At 53.1% G+C, this 16,851-nt stretch overlaps 2 protein-coding genes across 3 annotated transcripts in view; both read left to right on the top strand.

The window, feature by feature from the left end:
* Positions 1 to 16,851, top strand: part of LOC127011708 (uncharacterized) — a 95,052-nt gene that overhangs the window by 51,734 nt on the left and 26,467 nt on the right. The window lies entirely within an intron of this gene.
* LOC127011712 (uncharacterized) lies at positions 1,886 to 16,840 on the top strand. 2 transcript variants are annotated; one of them, XM_050889749.1, is made up of 2 exons: positions 1,886 to 2,424; positions 16,265 to 16,840. In XM_050889749.1, exons 1-2 carry the CDS (start codon positions 2,323 to 2,325, stop codon positions 16,625 to 16,627), a joined length of 465 nt encoding a protein of 154 aa, XP_050745706.1. In that variant the 5' UTR covers positions 1,886 to 2,322; the 3' UTR covers positions 16,628 to 16,840. The 2 variants fall into 2 exon arrangements, with proteins under 2 accessions (XP_050745706.1, XP_050745705.1); XM_050889748.1 differs by lacking the exon at positions 1,886 to 2,424 and adding an exon at positions 8,806 to 9,344.

The raw sequence follows: 16,851 nt of genomic DNA, 5'->3' as shown, positions 1-16,851 counted from the left end.
CGGGGGATTTAAAGTTGCCATGCGGAGGACGACCGGCGCTGTGAAAACGTAACAAGGTTGAAAGCATCGAGGGAACGTCGAGGGAGCACCGAGGGAACCGGAACGAGGTGCGCTATGACTCAAGGGCTAGGATATACAAGGGAATGCCGGAGAGTGAGAGCGCTGATTTTTCTTAAATCTTTCCCGAAGTGAGGGGGCATGTGAGGAGTTGAATAACTCCACAGAAATCCCAGCAGCAGAAGGCCGGCCGCTCACCAGGTACGCGGCGGATTCGCGTAGTGGCGGCGCGACGAAGAGCGATTGGAGAACGAGAGAGATTGGAGATCGAGGACGGAAAACGTGAGAGTTGGAGAACGTGAGAGTTTGGAGATCGAGGACGGAGAACGAGAGAGTTTGGAGATCGAGGACGGAGAACGAGAGAGTTTGGAGATCGAGGGCGGAGAACGTGAAAGTTGGAGAACGTGAGAGTTTGGAGATCGAGGTCGGAGAACGAGAGAGTTTGGAGATCGAGGACGGAGAACGAGAGAGTTTGGAGATCGAGGACGTAGAACGTGAGAGTTGGAGAACGTGAGAGTTGGAGAACGTGAGAGTTGGAGAACGTGAGAGTTGGAGAACGTGAGAGTTGGAGAACGTGAGAGTTTGGAGATCGAGGACGGAGAACGAGAGAGTTTGGAGATCGAGGACGGAGAGCGTGAGAGTTGGAGAACGTGAGAGTTTGGAGAAAGTGAGAGCTTAGAGAACGTGGTAGTTTGGAGAGTAAGAGAGTTTGGAGACAAGGGAGTTTGGAGAGAGATAGAGTTTGGCGAGCAAGAGGGTTCGGAGACCAATAACGGAGAAAGAGAGAGCGGAGACTTGGCGGGCGATGCCATATGAATCACCGGAATCAGCGGGACGTCAACATCAGGCTGGACGGCGGCGGGAAGCAATGCGTGAAGGACAAGAGGGTCAAACAGGAGCCATGGACTTTGGACCAGGTGTGGCGAGTTTCGGCGGGCCGTGAGCAAAAGAGAAATAACGGTTCTCAGAGGACCTATATAAACCCGCAGGGCACAGGCAGCGGGATCATTCAGTCGAGATCAGTCATCCGAGAGCATCAGTCGAGTACGATCATCAAAAGTTAAGACAAGCAGTCGAACGAACACCAACCAAGCAAACTACGAGGGAGCCACACCAGGGCGAGTCGTCGGAAGCAGCGCCGTGGGAGCCTACAAGGAGCAAGATTGTCACGTCGAGACGTTCGGGATTGGGATTACTAGGAATCTCCGAACAGAGACACAGGTTGCTGAGGTCTAAGGAGGCAGCACACGGCTAAGTCAAGGCATCTGTTCTTTCCTGCCAACGAAGTCCTGGCGTTACGCCTGGAGGGTCTACTAGACTTAGAGCAGTGAAAGCCGGCGACTTGAAATCGTGAGCTCGGGGGTAAGCCTGTCGAGCCCCAGTGTACCTTGCCCAAGCACTATGCGGACGTATCCCGGCGTGAGCCCAGTGCGCAAAGTGCAGTTGAGCAGGTCCTGGCGCGATCAGCCACAAGGGAGAGAAGTCCCGGAAAGAACTCCAAGAGTAGCGAGCCAGAAGGGAGAGAAGTCCCGGAGCGGCGCAACAGAACCCCGAGAGTAGCGAGCCAGAAGGAAGAGAAGTCCCGGAGCGGCGCAACAGAACCCCGAGAGTAGCGAGCCAGAAGGGAGAGAAGTCCAGGAGCGGCGCAACGAAACCCCGAGAGTAGCGAGCCAGAAGGGAGAGAAGTCACGAATCAGAAGGGAGAGAAGTCCCGGATCGGCGTATGCCCACGAACCCAGCACAGAAGTCAAGACGTACAGCCACCCTGTTAGGAGCAGCTCGTTTATATAAATTTGGTGGGGCGAACACACACAATCTACTGAACTAGCCGCACAAATACCGTAGCGAGCTGAAAGCAAACAAATCAGCTCGTTACATCTGGCGCCCAAAGTGATTGTCCCAGCGGTGAAAGCAAAATAAACAGAATGGGAAAGAAGTGGATTTACCGCCTTCAGAAGGAGGACTTCCCCCAGGTCGCACAAAGACTTAATGTCGCCCTGGACGGCAGATTAGAGGACATGAGGTGGACACTGTCGGAGTATTACTCCGAGACAGAGAACGACCCACAACTTGCCGACATCTGGGCTGAGTTGGAAGCCACATATTACGACAGAATCAGCCCGAGTATCACGCTAACTAACGCTGAAGGGGATAACCTAGTAACAGGCTTGAGCGTCGACAACTTGCAAAGGGAGGCTCCCAGGAGAGAGTCAAGCCAGGGCAGAAAGACAACGGTGCTGACCTCTAAACACAGCCAAGCGGATTATGCAAGGGTCGCTAAACAAGTCCGAGAGTGGTCATTCAGAGAGAGAGAGCTTTCATCTTTACTTTCTGCCGAGAGATTTCTTCACAAGGCTGTCGGATCAGGTCAGGCAACGAAAGCAGGGTTTCAGTGAGTCATTTAATGACTACATGATCGACATGCAGACGATGTCGAGGCCTCTAAACTATTCTGCGAGAGACACCTTAAAGATCATAAAGGAAAACTGCACCCCAAGCCTAAGGAACTTTTTAAGGGCGTACAAAGTGCCGGACCTGGACACGTTGATGCTATTAGCCGATAAATACGAAGAACTGGAAAAGGAGCGGAAAGAGTTCGCCCAAGAAAACAAGTTCTCAAAGGCAAAGTCGTCACCACCAACGCAGGTCACGTTCAGAAGATGCGAGGAGACAGATAGCCAGGAGACACGGAGAAATGACAAATTTTCACCGCCGCAACGAGTCCCACGACAGCAGGCACCAGGAGCACCACGAGGAGGCCAATGGACGCCACCACAGCAGCAACAGATACAACCAGCGAACACGGGGTGGAGACCGACAAACACACAAACACACAAACACAGAGGCCGCGGGGAACGACACACATTGCAGATCCCCATGAGGCCTGCCGAAGGTGCGGCTGCCACGGACACTGGGCACAAGGATGTCGACTCCAATGCCTGTTGTTTTGCTGGGTGTGCGGGAGAGTAGGTGTCAGGAGCGTCGAATGCTGCCAGCAGGCGGGAAATGCCCAGCGACCTCAGCCGCAGAGAGGCGAGCGAGGGTCGCAAGATGCTACCTCTACAAACTAACGGGCAAGCTAATCGAGGAGGAGCAGCAGTTGTCCGCAGCGGTGACGATTGGGGGAGGCTCGTACAAGGCCACGATCGACACCGGAGCAACAGCGAGCTTTATAACCAAGGAACTGGCGGACAACCTGGCTGCCCTCGGCGGCAAGTTAGGTTGGCAGACGGAAGGTGCGGCGGGATCGATGAACAGCTGGAGGTGGAGATCGCATTCGGGAACAAGCGACTAACCATGAGCCTGCTGATACTACCAGGGGTAGTGGATTCATTGGTGTTAGGATAGAACTTTCTAACTCAAGTCGGAACCAAGATAAGGTGCGCTGGACACGAGGTGATAATACCGGCCAGGAACCGACACAATGGGTGGCTCTAGGAGAGGCTATCGGTAGCAGTCGTACAACAGGAAACAGAGTACGACGACACAGCGAAGTTCCTGGAGGCAGAGCTAGCCAGTTTCAAAACCATGACAGGAACGTCGAACATGGCAGAGCATCAAATAACGATGAAGGACGACAAACCAATAAAACAGCGATACTACCCCAAGAAACCGAAAGTTCTAGGGGAGATCAATGCGAAGGTGGACGAGCTACTCCAAATGGAATGCATAGAGCACTCAACCAGCCCATACAGCTCTCCCATCGTGATGGTTAGGAAGAAGACGGGCAAGTGGAGAATGTGCGTCGACTTGAGGCAGATCAACACCAAATCGATACAGTGCCCGGAAAGGGCTTATTCCAGTGGAGAGTAATGCCGTTTGGACTCCATTCGGCATCTGCGACCTTCCAGCGGATGTTGGACCGGGTAATTGGTCCCGAGATGTCGCCGCACTCATTTGCGTACCAGGACGATATCATAGTGATCGGACGCACACTAGAAGAGCACAAGGCAAACTTGAAAGAAGTATTCCGGCGGCTGAAAGACGCTAATCTGAGATTGAACCCGGAAAAATGTCAGTTTTTCAAGAAGGAGCTGCTTTATTTGGGTCTTAGAGTGACTAGCGACGTAATAGGCACGGATCCGGAAATGGTAGCAGCCATCGCCGAATAAGAGCCGCCGTCAACAGTTAGAGAGCTCCGACAGTACCTGGGAGTAGCATCATGGTATCGGCGATTTGTACCTGACTTCGCAAAAATAGTCAAACCTCTCAACGATCTGCTGCGCAAGAGCAACAAGTGGGTGTGGACACTGCAACATCAGTCGGCATTCGAAGAGGTAAAGGCCAGGCTGGTGGCAGACCCCTACTGGCGTGCCCGGATTTTGAAAAACCATTTGTCCTGCAAACGGACGCAAGTGATTACGGTATTGGGGCCATTTGACCCAGGAAACTGAACGTGGTGAAAAGGTGATCTCTTACTCAAGCCGAACGCTTAACGGGGCTGAAAAAAAAACTACTCCACGACCGAGATGGAGTGTTTGGCAATAGTCTGGGCGATCCGGAAACTGAAGCCATATTTGGAAGGGTACCACTTCAAGGTGGTAACCGACCACATGGCTCTGAAGTGGCTCAACAGCATCGAGAGCCCTTCAGGAAGGATCGCCAGATGGGCCCTGGAGTTGCAGCAGTATGACTTCGAAATAGCGTACAGGAAGGGACAACTCAATGTGGTGGCAGACGCATTATCAAGGCAGCCACTAACAGTAACACTGCGGGGGATCAGAGAAACTGGGACGAGATCATGCTGAGATTATGCTGGCAGTAAATATGAGTGTTTCGGAATCCACAGGATACACGCCGACGTTTATTACTACCGAGCGCCCTATACGACAGAGAGACCTTGGGAACAGGACGACCCACTGAGACCCCAGGGGAGAAGGCAAACAAACTCGGGGAAATCTTCGAGATTGTAAGGCAGAATCTTGAGAGAGCCTCCCAGGATCAGGCTAGGCATTACAACGTAAGGAGGAGACAATGGACACCAGCGGTGGGGGACGTCGTGTGGGCCAAGTAACGTCATTTGTCAAAGGCGGCCGAGGGGTTCGCAGCAAAGTTGGCCCCAAGATACGACGGACCTTACCAGGTCACGGATTTTGCGTCACCAGTAATCTGCAAAATACGGTACGTGAACACAAAAAAAGAGAGGACCATCTACGTGAGCGAGCTGAAACAATAACAAACACAGAACACATAGGAGCAGCCACAAGCAGATATGTTAGACAAAAGGCAACAATAAAGTGTCAAAGAGTCTCAAAAGATACTACGAAAGGGCCGGGTCCAAGGATAGCTCCAAGGATGGCCAAAGGATACAAGGAAAATAGCCCGAGGATAATTTCAAGGATGCTCAGGAATACAAGGAAGGAACCCGAGGATAGCTCCAAGGACTCTCAAAGAACACAGATAAAAGGGTCAAGGGATAACTCCAAGGAGACTCTAGGATACGAAGGAGGGAATACAAGGATATCTCAAGGGAAAGCAAAAAAAAAAAACAACTGAAGGACGGAAAAGACACAACCATCAGACCGGAACGTCCAAACGCTCGGAGATGACTGAAAGTAAAATTTCCAGCGATAGTCCGCCGAAGGAAGGGGAGGACGGCACAGATCAGAGAGCTGTACCGTAAAAACGGAATGTAAAAGGAGGGAGGCTGGAAGAAATAGCGGTACCGAGCAAAGACGAAGGCTTAGAACCGATTTAGCGAGAACACCACCATGAGCACCAGAGTAACAAGGAGCGACGCACGAAAAGCGATGGCTGCCCGCCAGCCGGCCGAGAGGTCTTGCCCGGGGCAAGGATGGTCAACCACACGGCCTACCCGAACCTCGCGGCAAATCTCGAGGCGAGGAAAGCCCGATCCGGTGATCAGCTCCGACAGCGACATCGAGCTGATCGAAAATCCGCGGCTGGAGCAGAGGAGGTGGCGGCTTCAGAAGGCCACCAGCGATACGGACGGCCGCATCGCAACCGGCACAACCAATGTCGAGTGCCGGCAGGGACACGAAACGCGGCGGAGCCTCAGGAGCGGGGGCCGTGGAAATGGCCGGAACCGACGGGAGGTGGAAGGCCAAGTTTGAAGCGGTAACATTCGGCGCCCGTGGTGTCCGAATCGGCGGCGCGTCCTTAGTTGCCGCGGACGATGTCGGCGCCGGAAGGCCAGCTATGGCTTGGAGTCCCGCAGCAGGAGTGGCCCGCAGGTATCGCGGAGGAACTGGTGTTGCGCGAGGCTCGCAACCTGGGCGGCAGGCGCAGCGTGTGGGTCAGGAACGGCGGACGCCGTGAGGCTGGCGCACGTGAGGCTGGGGCTCGCGGGCATGAGCGTTTTTGTGGAGCAGACCGAGATGAATCCGTGAATAAAATGTTGAAAACTTAACACTCAGAAGCTAAGGACCGGAGGAGGCGGGAACACGGCTGAAAGCATAAAGAAGAAGGGGGCATACATGGCAGCAACCTGAAACGAAGGGAAAGGGTTAGGGCGGAGGCATAGACAAAACTCCAGCTGACTTACTCTCGAAGGGGTTCGCGTGGAGCCGGGTCAGCCAACTGAGGGCGAATAAAGGATGAAAGTGAAGGAAAGTCGCAGAAAGGATAGGAACGAAAGTGGGAAAAGGAAATTGAAACTCACCTTGAGAAGTCGCAAATTTTGCAGAATCACCAGATGACAGGGAATCGTGAGCAGACCCTCTGGGTATCGATAGCCGATTAGTATCGGTGCCCAGTGGGAACAGATGGAGGATCGGCGCGGGGGATTTAAAGTTGCCATGCAGAGGACGACCGGCGCTGTGAAAACAAGATTGAAAGCGTCGAGGGAGCACCGAGGAGATCGAGGACGGAGAACGAGAGAGTTTTGAGCTCGAGGACGGAGAAAGAGAGAGTTTGGAGATCGAGGACGGAGAACGTGAGAGTTGGAGAACGTGAGAGTTTGGAGATCGAGGACGGAGAACGAGAGAGTTTGGAGATCGAGGACGGAGAACGAGAAAGTTTGGAGATCGAGGACGGAGAACGTGAGAGTTGGAGAACGTGAGAGTTTGGAGATCGAGGACGGAGAACGAGAGAGTTTGGAGATCGAGGACGGAGAACGAGAGAGTTTGGAGATCGAGGACGTAGAACGTGAGAGTTGGAGAACGTGAGAGTTTGGAGATCGAGGACGGAGAACGAGAGAGTTTGGAGATCGAGGACGGAGAACGTGAGAGTTGGAGAACGTGAGAGTTTGGAGATCGAGGACGGAGAACGAGAGAGTTTGGAGATCGAGGACGGAGAACGAGAGAGTTTGGAGATCGAGGACGTAGAACGTGAGAGTTGGAGAACGTGAGAGTTGGAGAACGTGAGAGTTGGAGAACGTGAGAGTTTTGAGATCGAGGACGGAGAACGAGAGAGTTTGGAGATCGAGGACGGAGAACGAGAGAGTTTGGAGATCGAGGGCGGAGAACGTGAGAGTTGGAGAACGTGAGAGTTTGGAGATCGAGGACGGAGAACGAGAGAGTTTGGAGATCGAGGACGTAGAACGTGAGAGTTGGAGAACGTGAGAGTTGGAGAACGTGAGAGTTTGGAGATCGAGGACGGAGAACGAGAGAGTTTGGAGATCGAGGACGGAGAGCGTGAGAGTTGGAGAACGTGAGAGTTTGGAGAAAGTGAGAGCTTGGATAACGTGGTAGTTTGGAGAGTAAGAGAGTTTGGAGACAAGGGATTTTTGAGAGAGATAGAGTTTGGCGAGCAAGAGGGTTCGTAGACCAATAATGGAGAAAGAGAGAGCGGTGACTTGGCGGGCGATGCCATATGAATCACCGGAATCAGCGGGACGGCAACATCAGGCTGGACGGCGGCGGGAAGCAATGCGTGAAGGACAAGAAGGTCAAACAGGAGCCATGGACTTTGGACCCGGTGTGGCGAGTTTCGGCGGGCCGTGAGCAAAAGAGAAATAACGGTTCTCAGAGGCCCTATATAAACCCGCAGGGCACAGGCAGCGGGATCATTCAGTCGAGATCAGTCATCCGAGAGCATCAGTCGAGTACGATCATCAAGAGTTAAGACAAGCAGTCGAACGAACACCAACCAAGCAAACTACGAGGGAGCCACACCAGGGCGAGTCGTCGGAAGCAGCGCCGTGGGAGCCTACAAGGAGCAAGATTGTCACGTCGAGACGTTCGGGATTGGGATTACTAGGAATCTCCGAACAGAGACACAGGTGGCTGAGGTCTAAGGAGGCACCACACGCCTAAGTCAAGGCATCTGTTCTTTCCTGCCAACGAAGTCCTGGCGTTACGCCTGGAGGGTCTACTAGACTTAGAGCAGTGAAAGCCGGCGACTTGAAATCGTGAGCTCGGGGGTAAGCCTGTCGAGCCCCAGTGTACCTTGCCCAAGCACTATGCGGACGTATCCCGGCGTGAGCCCAGTGCGCCAAGTGCAGTTGAGCAGGTCCTGACGCGATCAGCCACAAGGAAGAGAAGTCCCGGAAAGAACTCCAAGAGTAGCGAGCCAGAAGGAAGAGAAGTCCCGGAGCGGCGCAACAGAACCCCGAGAGTAGCGAGCCAGAAGGAAGAGAAGTCCCGGCGCGGCGCAACAGAACCCCGAGAGTAGCGAGCCAGAAGGGAGAGAAGTCACGAATCAGAAGGGAGAGAAGTCCCGGATCGGCATATGCCCACGAACCCAGCACAGAAGTCAAGACGTACAGCCACCCTGTTAGGAGCAGCTCGCAGGCGGTCACGTTTATATAAATTTGGTGGGGCGAACACACACAATCTACTGAACTAGCCGCACAAATACCGTAGCGAGCTGAAAGCAAACAAATCAGCTCGTTACATCTGGCGCCCAAAGTGATTGTCCCAGCGGTGAAAGCAAAATAAACAGAATGGGAAAGAAGTGGATTTACCGCCTTCAGAAGGAGGACTTCCCCCAGGTCGCACAAAGACTTAATGTCGCCCTGGACGGCAGATTAGAGGACATGAGGTGGACACTGTCGGAGTATTACTCCGAGACAGAGAACGACCCACAACTTGCCGACATCTGGGCTGAGTTGGAAGCCACATATTACGACAGAATCAGCCCGAGTATCACGCTAACTAACGCTGAAGGGGATAACCTAGTAACAGGCTTGAGCGTCGACAACTTGCAAAGGGAGGCTCCCAGGAGAGAGTCAAGCCAGGGCAGAAAGACAACGGTGCTGACCTCTAAACACAGCCAAGCGGATTATGCAAGGGTCGCTAAACAAGTCCGAGAGTGGTCATTCAGAGAGAGAGAGCTTTCATCTTTACTTTCTGCCGAGAGATTTCTTCACAAGGCTGTCGGATCAGGTCAGGCAACGAAAGCAGGGTTTCAGTGAGTCATTTAATGACTACATGATCGACATGCAGACGATGTCGAGGCCTCTAAACTATTCTGCGAGAGACACCTTAAAGATCATAAAGGAAAACTGCACCCCAAGCCTAAGGAACTTTTTAAGGGCGTACAAAGTGCCGGACCTGGACACGTTGATGCTATTAGCCGATAAATACGAAGAACTGGAAAAGGAGCGGAAAGAGTTCGCCCAAGAAAACAAGTTCTCAAAGGCAAAGTCGTCACCACCAACGCAGGTCACGTTCAGAAGATGCGAGGAGACAGATAGCCAGGAGACACGGAGAAATGACAAATTTTCACCGCCGCAACGAGTCCCACGACAGCAGGCACCAGGAGCACCACGAGGAGGCCAATGGACGCCACCACAGCAGCAACAGATACAACCAGCGAACACGGGGTGGAGACCGACAAACACACAAACACACAAACACAGAGGCCGCGGGGAACGACACACATTGCAGATCCCCATGAGGCCTGCCGAAGGTGCGGCTGCCACGGACACTGGGCACAAGGATGTCGACTCCAATGCCTGTTGTTTTGCTGGGTGTGCGGGAGAGTAGGTGTCAGGAGCGTCGAATGCTGCCAGCAGGCGGGAAATGCCCAGCGACCTCAGCCGCAGAGAGGCGAGCGAGGGTCGCAAGATGCTACCTCTACAAACTAACGGGCAAGCTAATCGAGGAGGAGCAGCAGTTGTCCGCAGCGGTGACGATTGGGGGAGGCTCGTACAAGGCCACGATCGACACCGGAGCAACAGCGAGCTTTATAACCAAGGAACTGGCGGACAACCTGGCTGCCCTCGGCGGCAAGTTAGGTTGGCAGACGGAAGGTGCGGCGGGATCGATGAACAGCTGGAGGTGGAGATCGCATTCGGGAACAAGCGACTAACCATGAGCCTGCTGATACTACCAGGGGTAGTGGATTCATTGGTGTTAGGATAGAACTTTCTAACTCAAGTCGGAACCAAGATAAGGTGCGCTGGACACGAGGTGATAATACCGGCCAGGAACCGACACAATGGGTGGCTCTAGGAGAGGCTATCGGTAGCAGTCGTACAACAGGAAACAGAGTACGACGACACAGCGAAGTTCCTGGAGGCAGAGCTAGCCAGTTTCAAAACCATGACAGGAACGTCGAACATGGCAGAGCATCAAATAACGATGAAGGACGACAAACCAATAAAACAGCGATACTACCCCAAGAAACCGAAAGTTCTAGGGGAGATCAATGCGAAGGTGGACGAGCTACTCCAAATGGAATGCATAGAGCACTCAACCAGCCCATACAGCTCTCCCATCGTGATGGTTAGGAAGAAGACGGGCAAGTGGAGAATGTGCGTCGACTTGAGGCAGATCAACACCAAATCGATACAGTGCCCGGAAAGGGCTTATTCCAGTGGAGAGTAATGCCGTTTGGACTCCATTCGGCATCTGCGACCTTCCAGCGGATGTTGGACCGGGTAATTGGTCCCGAGATGTCGCCGCACTCATTTGCGTACCAGGACGATATCATAGTGATCGGACGCACACTAGAAGAGCACAAGGCAAACTTGAAAGAAGTATTCCGGCGGCTGAAAGACGCTAATCTGAGATTGAACCCGGAAAAATGTCAGTTTTTCAAGAAGGAGCTGCTTTATTTGGGTCTTAGAGTGACTAGCGACGTAATAGGCACGGATCCGGAAATGGTAGCAGCCATCGCCGAATAAGAGCCGCCGTCAACAGTTAGAGAGCTCCGACAGTACCTGGGAGTAGCATCATGGTATCGGCGATTTGTACCTGACTTCGCAAAAATAGTCAAACCTCTCAACGATCTGCTGCGCAAGAGCAACAAGTGGGTGTGGACACTGCAACATCAGTCGGCATTCGAAGAGGTAAAGGCCAGGCTGGTGGCAGACCCCTACTGGCGTGCCCGGATTTTGAAAAACCATTTGTCCTGCAAACGGACGCAAGTGATTACGGTATTGGGGCCATTTGACCCAGGAAACTGAACGTGGTGAAAAGGTGATCTCTTACTCAAGCCGAACGCTTAACGGGGCTGAAAAAAAAACTACTCCACGACCGAGATGGAGTGTTTGGCAATAGTCTGGGCGATCCGGAAACTGAAGCCATATTTGGAAGGGTACCACTTCAAGGTGGTAACCGACCACATGGCTCTGAAGTGGCTCAACAGCATCGAGAGCCCTTCAGGAAGGATCGCCAGATGGGCCCTGGAGTTGCAGCAGTATGACTTCGAAATAGCGTACAGGAAGGGACAACTCAATGTGGTGGCAGACGCATTATCAAGGCAGCCACTAACAGTAACACTGCGGGGGATCAGAGAAACTGGGACGAGATCATGCTGAGATTATGCTGGCAGTAAATATGAGTGTTTCGGAATCCACAGGATACACGCCGACGTTTATTACTACCGAGCGCCCTATACGACAGAGAGACCTTGGGAACAGGACGACCCACTGAGACCCCAGGGGAGAAGGCAAACAAACTCGGGGAAATCTTCGAGATTGTAAGGCAGAATCTTGAGAGAGCCTCCCAGGATCAGGCTAGGCATTACAACGTAAGGAGGAGACAATGGACACCAGCGGTGGGGGACGTCGTGTGGGCCAAGTAACGTCATTTGTCAAAGGCGGCCGAGGGGTTCGCAGCAAAGTTGGCCCCAAGATACGACGGACCTTACCAGGTCACGGATTTTGCGTCACCAGTAATCTGCAAAATACGGTACGTGAACACAAAAAAAGAGAGGACCATCTACGTGAGCGAGCTGAAACAATAACAAACACAGAACACATAGGAGCAGCCACAAGCAGATATGTTAGACAAAAGGCAACAATAAAGTGTCAAAGAGTCTCAAAAGATACTACGAAAGGGCCGGGTCCAAGGATAGCTCCAAGGATGGCCAAAGGATACAAGGAAAATAGCCCGAGGATAATTTCAAGGATGCTCAGGAATACAAGGAAGGAACCCGAGGATAGCTCCAAGGACTCTCAAAGAACACAGATAAAAGGGTCAAGGGATAACTCCAAGGAGACTCTAGGATACGAAGGAGGGAATACAAGGATATCTCAAGGGAAAGCAAAAAAAAAAAACAACTGAAGGACGGAAAAGACACAACCATCAGACCGGAACGTCCAAACGCTCGGAGATGACTGAAAGTAAAATTTCCAGCGATAGTCCGCCGAAGGAAGGGGAGGACGGCACAGATCAGAGAGCTGTACCGTAAAAACGGAATGTAAAAGGAGGGAGGCTGGAAGAAATAGCGGTACCGAGCAAAGACGAAGGCTTAGAACCGATTTAGCGAGAACACCACCATGAGCACCAGAGTAACAAGGAGCGACGCACGAAAAGCGATGGCTGCCCGCCAGCCGGCCGAGAGGTCTTGCCCGGGGCAAGGATGGTCAACCACACGGCCTACCCGAACCTCGCGGCAAATCTCGAGGCGAGGAAAGCCCGATCCGGTGATCAGCTCCGACAGCGACATCGAGCTGATCGAAAATCCGCGGCTGGAGCAGAGGAGGTGGCGGCTTCAGAAGGCCACCAGCGATACGGACGGCCGCATCGCAACCGGCACAACCAATGTCGAGTGCCGGCAGGGACACGAAACGCGGCGGAGCCTCAGGAGCGGGGGCCGTGGAAATGGCCGGAACCGACGGGAGGTGGAAGGCCAAGTTTGAAGCGGTAACATTCGGCGCCCGTGGTGTCCGAATCGGCGGCGCGTCCTTAGTTGCCGCGGACGATGTCGGCGCCGGAAGGCCAGCTATGGCTTGGAGTCCCGCAGCAGGAGTGGCCCGCAGGTATCGCGGAGGAACTGGTGTTGCGCGAGGCTCGCAACCTGGGCGGCAGGCGCAGCGTGTGGGTCAGGAACGGCGGACGCCGTGAGGCTGGCGCACGTGAGGCTGGGGCTCGCGGGCATGAGCGTTTTTGTGGAGCAGACCGAGATGAATCCGTGAATAAAATGTTGAAAACTTAACACTCAGAAGCTAAGGACCGGAGGAGGCGGGAACACGGCTGAAAGCATAAAGAAGAAGGGGGCATACATGGCAGCAACCTGAAACGAAGGGAAAGGGTTAGGGCGGAGGCATAGACAAAACTCCAGCTGACTTACTCTCGAAGGGGTTCGCGTGGAGCCGGGTCAGCCAACTGAGGGCGAATAAAGGATGAAAGTGAAGGAAAGTCGCAGAAAGGATAGGAACGAAAGTGGGAAAAGGAAATTGAAACTCACCTTGAGAAGTCGCAAATTTTGCAGAATCACCAGATGACAGGGAATCGTGAGCAGACCCTCTGGGTATCGATAGCCGATTAGTATCGGTGCCCAGTGGGAACAGATGGAGGATCGGCGCGGGGGATTTAAAGTTGCCATGCAGAGGACGACCGGCGCTGTGAAAACAAGATTGAAAGCGTCGAGGGAGCACCGAGGAGATCGAGGACGGAGAACGAGAGAGTTTTGAGCTCGAGGACGGAGAAAGAGAGAGTTTGGAGATCGAGGACGGAGAACGTGAGAGTTGGAGAACGTGAGAGTTTGGAGATCGAGGACGGAGAACGAGAGAGTTTGGAGATCGAGGACGGAGAACGAGAAAGTTTGGAGATCGAGGACGGAGAACGTGAGAGTTGGAGAACGTGAGAGTTTGGAGATCGAGGACGGAGAACGAGAGAGTTTGGAGATCGAGGACGGAGAACGAGAGAGTTTGGAGATCGAGGACGTAGAACGTGAGAGTTGGAGAACGTGAGAGTTTGGAGATCGAGGACGGAGAACGAGAGAGTTTGGAGATCGAGGACGGAGAACGTGAGAGTTGGAGAACGTGAGAGTTTGGAGATCGAGGACGGAGAACGAGAGAGTTTGGAGATCGAGGACGGAGAACGAGAGAGTTTGGAGATCGAGGACGTAGAACGTGAGAGTTGGAGAACGTGAGAGTTGGAGAACGTGAGAGTTGGAGAACGTGAGAGTTTTGAGATCGAGGACGGAGAACGAGAGAGTTTGGAGATCGAGGACGGAGAACGAGAGAGTTTGGAGATCGAGGGCGGAGAACGTGAGAGTTGGAGAACGTGAGAGTTTGGAGATCGAGGACGGAGAACGAGAGAGTTTGGAGATCGAGGACGTAGAACGTGAGAGTTGGAGAACGTGAGAGTTGGAGAACGTGAGAGTTTGGAGATCGAGGACGGAGAACGAGAGAGTTTGGAGATCGAGGACGGAGAGCGTGAGAGTTGGAGAACGTGAGAGTTTGGAGAAAGTGAGAGCTTGGATAACGTGGTAGTTTGGAGAGTAAGAGAGTTTGGAGACAAGGGATTTTTGAGAGAGATAGAGTTTGGCGAGCAAGAGGGTTCGTAGACCAATAATGGAGAAAGAGAGAGCGGTGACTTGGCGGGCGATGCCATATGAATCACCGGAATCAGCGGGACGGCAACATCAGGCTGGACGGCGGCGGGAAGCAATGCGTGAAGGACAAGAAGGTCAAACAGGAGCCATGGACTTTGGACCCGGTGTGGCGAGTTTCGGCGGGCCGTGAGCAAAAGAGAAATAACGGTTCTCAGAGGCCCTATATAAACCCGCAGGGCACAGGCAGCGGGATCATTCAGTCGAGATCAGTCATCCGAGAGCATCAGTCGAGTACGATCATCAAGAGTTAAGACAAGCAGTCGAACGAACACCAACCAAGCAAACTACGAGGGAGCCACACCAGGGCGAGTCGTCGGAAGCAGCGCCGTGGGAGCCTACAAGGAGCAAGATTGTCACGTCGAGACGTTCGGGATTGGGATTACTAGGAATCTCCGAACAGAGACACAGGTGGCTGAGGTCTAAGGAGGCACCACACGCCTAAGTCAAGGCATCTGTTCTTTCCTGCCAACGAAGTCCTGGCGTTACGCCTGGAGGGTCTACTAGACTTAGAGCAGTGAAAGCCGGCGACTTGAAATCGTGAGCTCGGGGGTAAGCCTGTCGAGCCCCAGTGTACCTTGCCCAAGCACTATGCGGACGTATCCCGGCGTGAGCCCAGTGCGCCAAGTGCAGTTGAGCAGGTCCTGACGCGATCAGCCACAAGGAAGAGAAGTCCCGGAAAGAACTCCAAGAGTAGCGAGCCAGAAGGAAGAGAAGTCCCGGAGCGGCGCAACAGAACCCCGAGAGTAGCGAGCCAGAAGGAAGAGAAGTCCCGGCGCGGCGCAACAGAACCCCGAGAGTAGCGAGCCAGAAGGGAGAGAAGTCACGAATCAGAAGGGAGAGAAGTCCCGGATCGGCATATGCCCACGAACCCAGCACAGAAGTCAAGACGTACAGCCACCCTGTTAGGAGCAGCTCGCAGGCGGTCACGTTTATATAAATTTGGTGGGACGAACACACACAATCTACTGAACTAGCCGCACAAATACCGTAGCGAGCTGAAAGCAAACAAATCAGCTCGTTACATCTGGCGCCCAAAGTGATTGTCCCAGCGGTGAAAGCAAAATAAACAGAATGGGAAAGAAGTGGATTTACCGCCTTCAGAAGGAGGACTTCCCCCAGGTCGCACAAAGACTTAATGTCGCCCTGGACGGCAGATTAGAGGACATGAGGTGGACACTGTTGGAGTATTACTCCGAGACAGAGAACGACCCACAACTTGCCGACATCTGGGCTGAGTTGGAAGCCATGTATTACGACAGAATCAGCCCGAGTATCACGCTTACTAACGCTGAAGGGGATAACCTAGTAACAAGCTTGAGCGTCGACAACTTGCAAAGGGAGGCTCACAGGAGAGAGTCAAGCCAGGACAGGAAGACAACGGTGCTGACCTCTAAACACAGCCAAGCGGATTATGCAAGGGTCGTTAAACAAGTCCGAGAGTGGTCATTCAGAGAGAGAGAGCTTTCATCTTTACTTTCTGCCGAGAAATTTCTTCACAAGGCTGTCGGATCAGGTCAGGCAACGAAAGCAGGGTTTCAGTGAGTCATTTAAAGACTACATGATCGACATGCAGACGATGTCGAGGCCTCTAAACTATTCTGCGAGAGACACCTTAAAGATCATAAAGGAAAACTGCACCCCAAGCCTAAGGAACTTTTTAAGGGCGTACAAAGTGCCGGACCTGGACACGTTGATGCTATTAGCCGATAAATACGAAGAACTGGAAAAGGAGCGGAAAGAGTTCGCCCAAGAAAACAAGTTCTCAAAGGCAAAGTCGTCACCACCAACGCAGGTCACGTGCAGAAGATGCGAGGAGACAGATAGCCAGGAGACACGGAGAAATGACAAATTTTCACCGCCGCAACGAGTCTGCTGATACTACCAGGGGTAGTGGATTCATTGGTGTTAGGATGGAACTTTCTAACTCAAGTCGAAACCGAGATAAGGTGCGCTGGACACGAGGTGATAATACCGGCCAGGAACCGACACAATGGGTGGCTCGAGGAGAGGCTATCGGTAGCAGTCGTACAACAGGAAACAGAGTACGACGACACAGCGAAGTTCCTGGAGGCAGAGCTAGCCAGTTTCAAAACCATGACA

Source organism: Drosophila biarmipes, unplaced genomic scaffold, assembly GCF_025231255.1.
Source record: "Drosophila biarmipes strain raj3 unplaced genomic scaffold, RU_DBia_V1.1 ptg000005l, whole genome shotgun sequence".
In the NCBI taxonomy this organism is placed as follows: Eukaryota; Metazoa; Arthropoda; class Insecta; order Diptera; family Drosophilidae; genus Drosophila; species Drosophila biarmipes.
This window is presented reverse-complemented; position numbering and strand designations above follow the sequence as displayed.

Bases quoted from the DNA above. Each gene is read 5' to 3' on its own strand.
- LOC127011712 (XM_050889749.1), top strand. From the start codon at position 2,323: ATGCAAGGGTCGCTAAACAAGTCCGAGAGTGGTCATTCAGAGAGAGAG. The intron at 2,425-16,264 runs GTCAGGCAACGA...CTGTCGGATCAG, and splicing joins TCACAAGGCTGTCGGATCAG to GTCAGGCAACGAAAGCAGGG.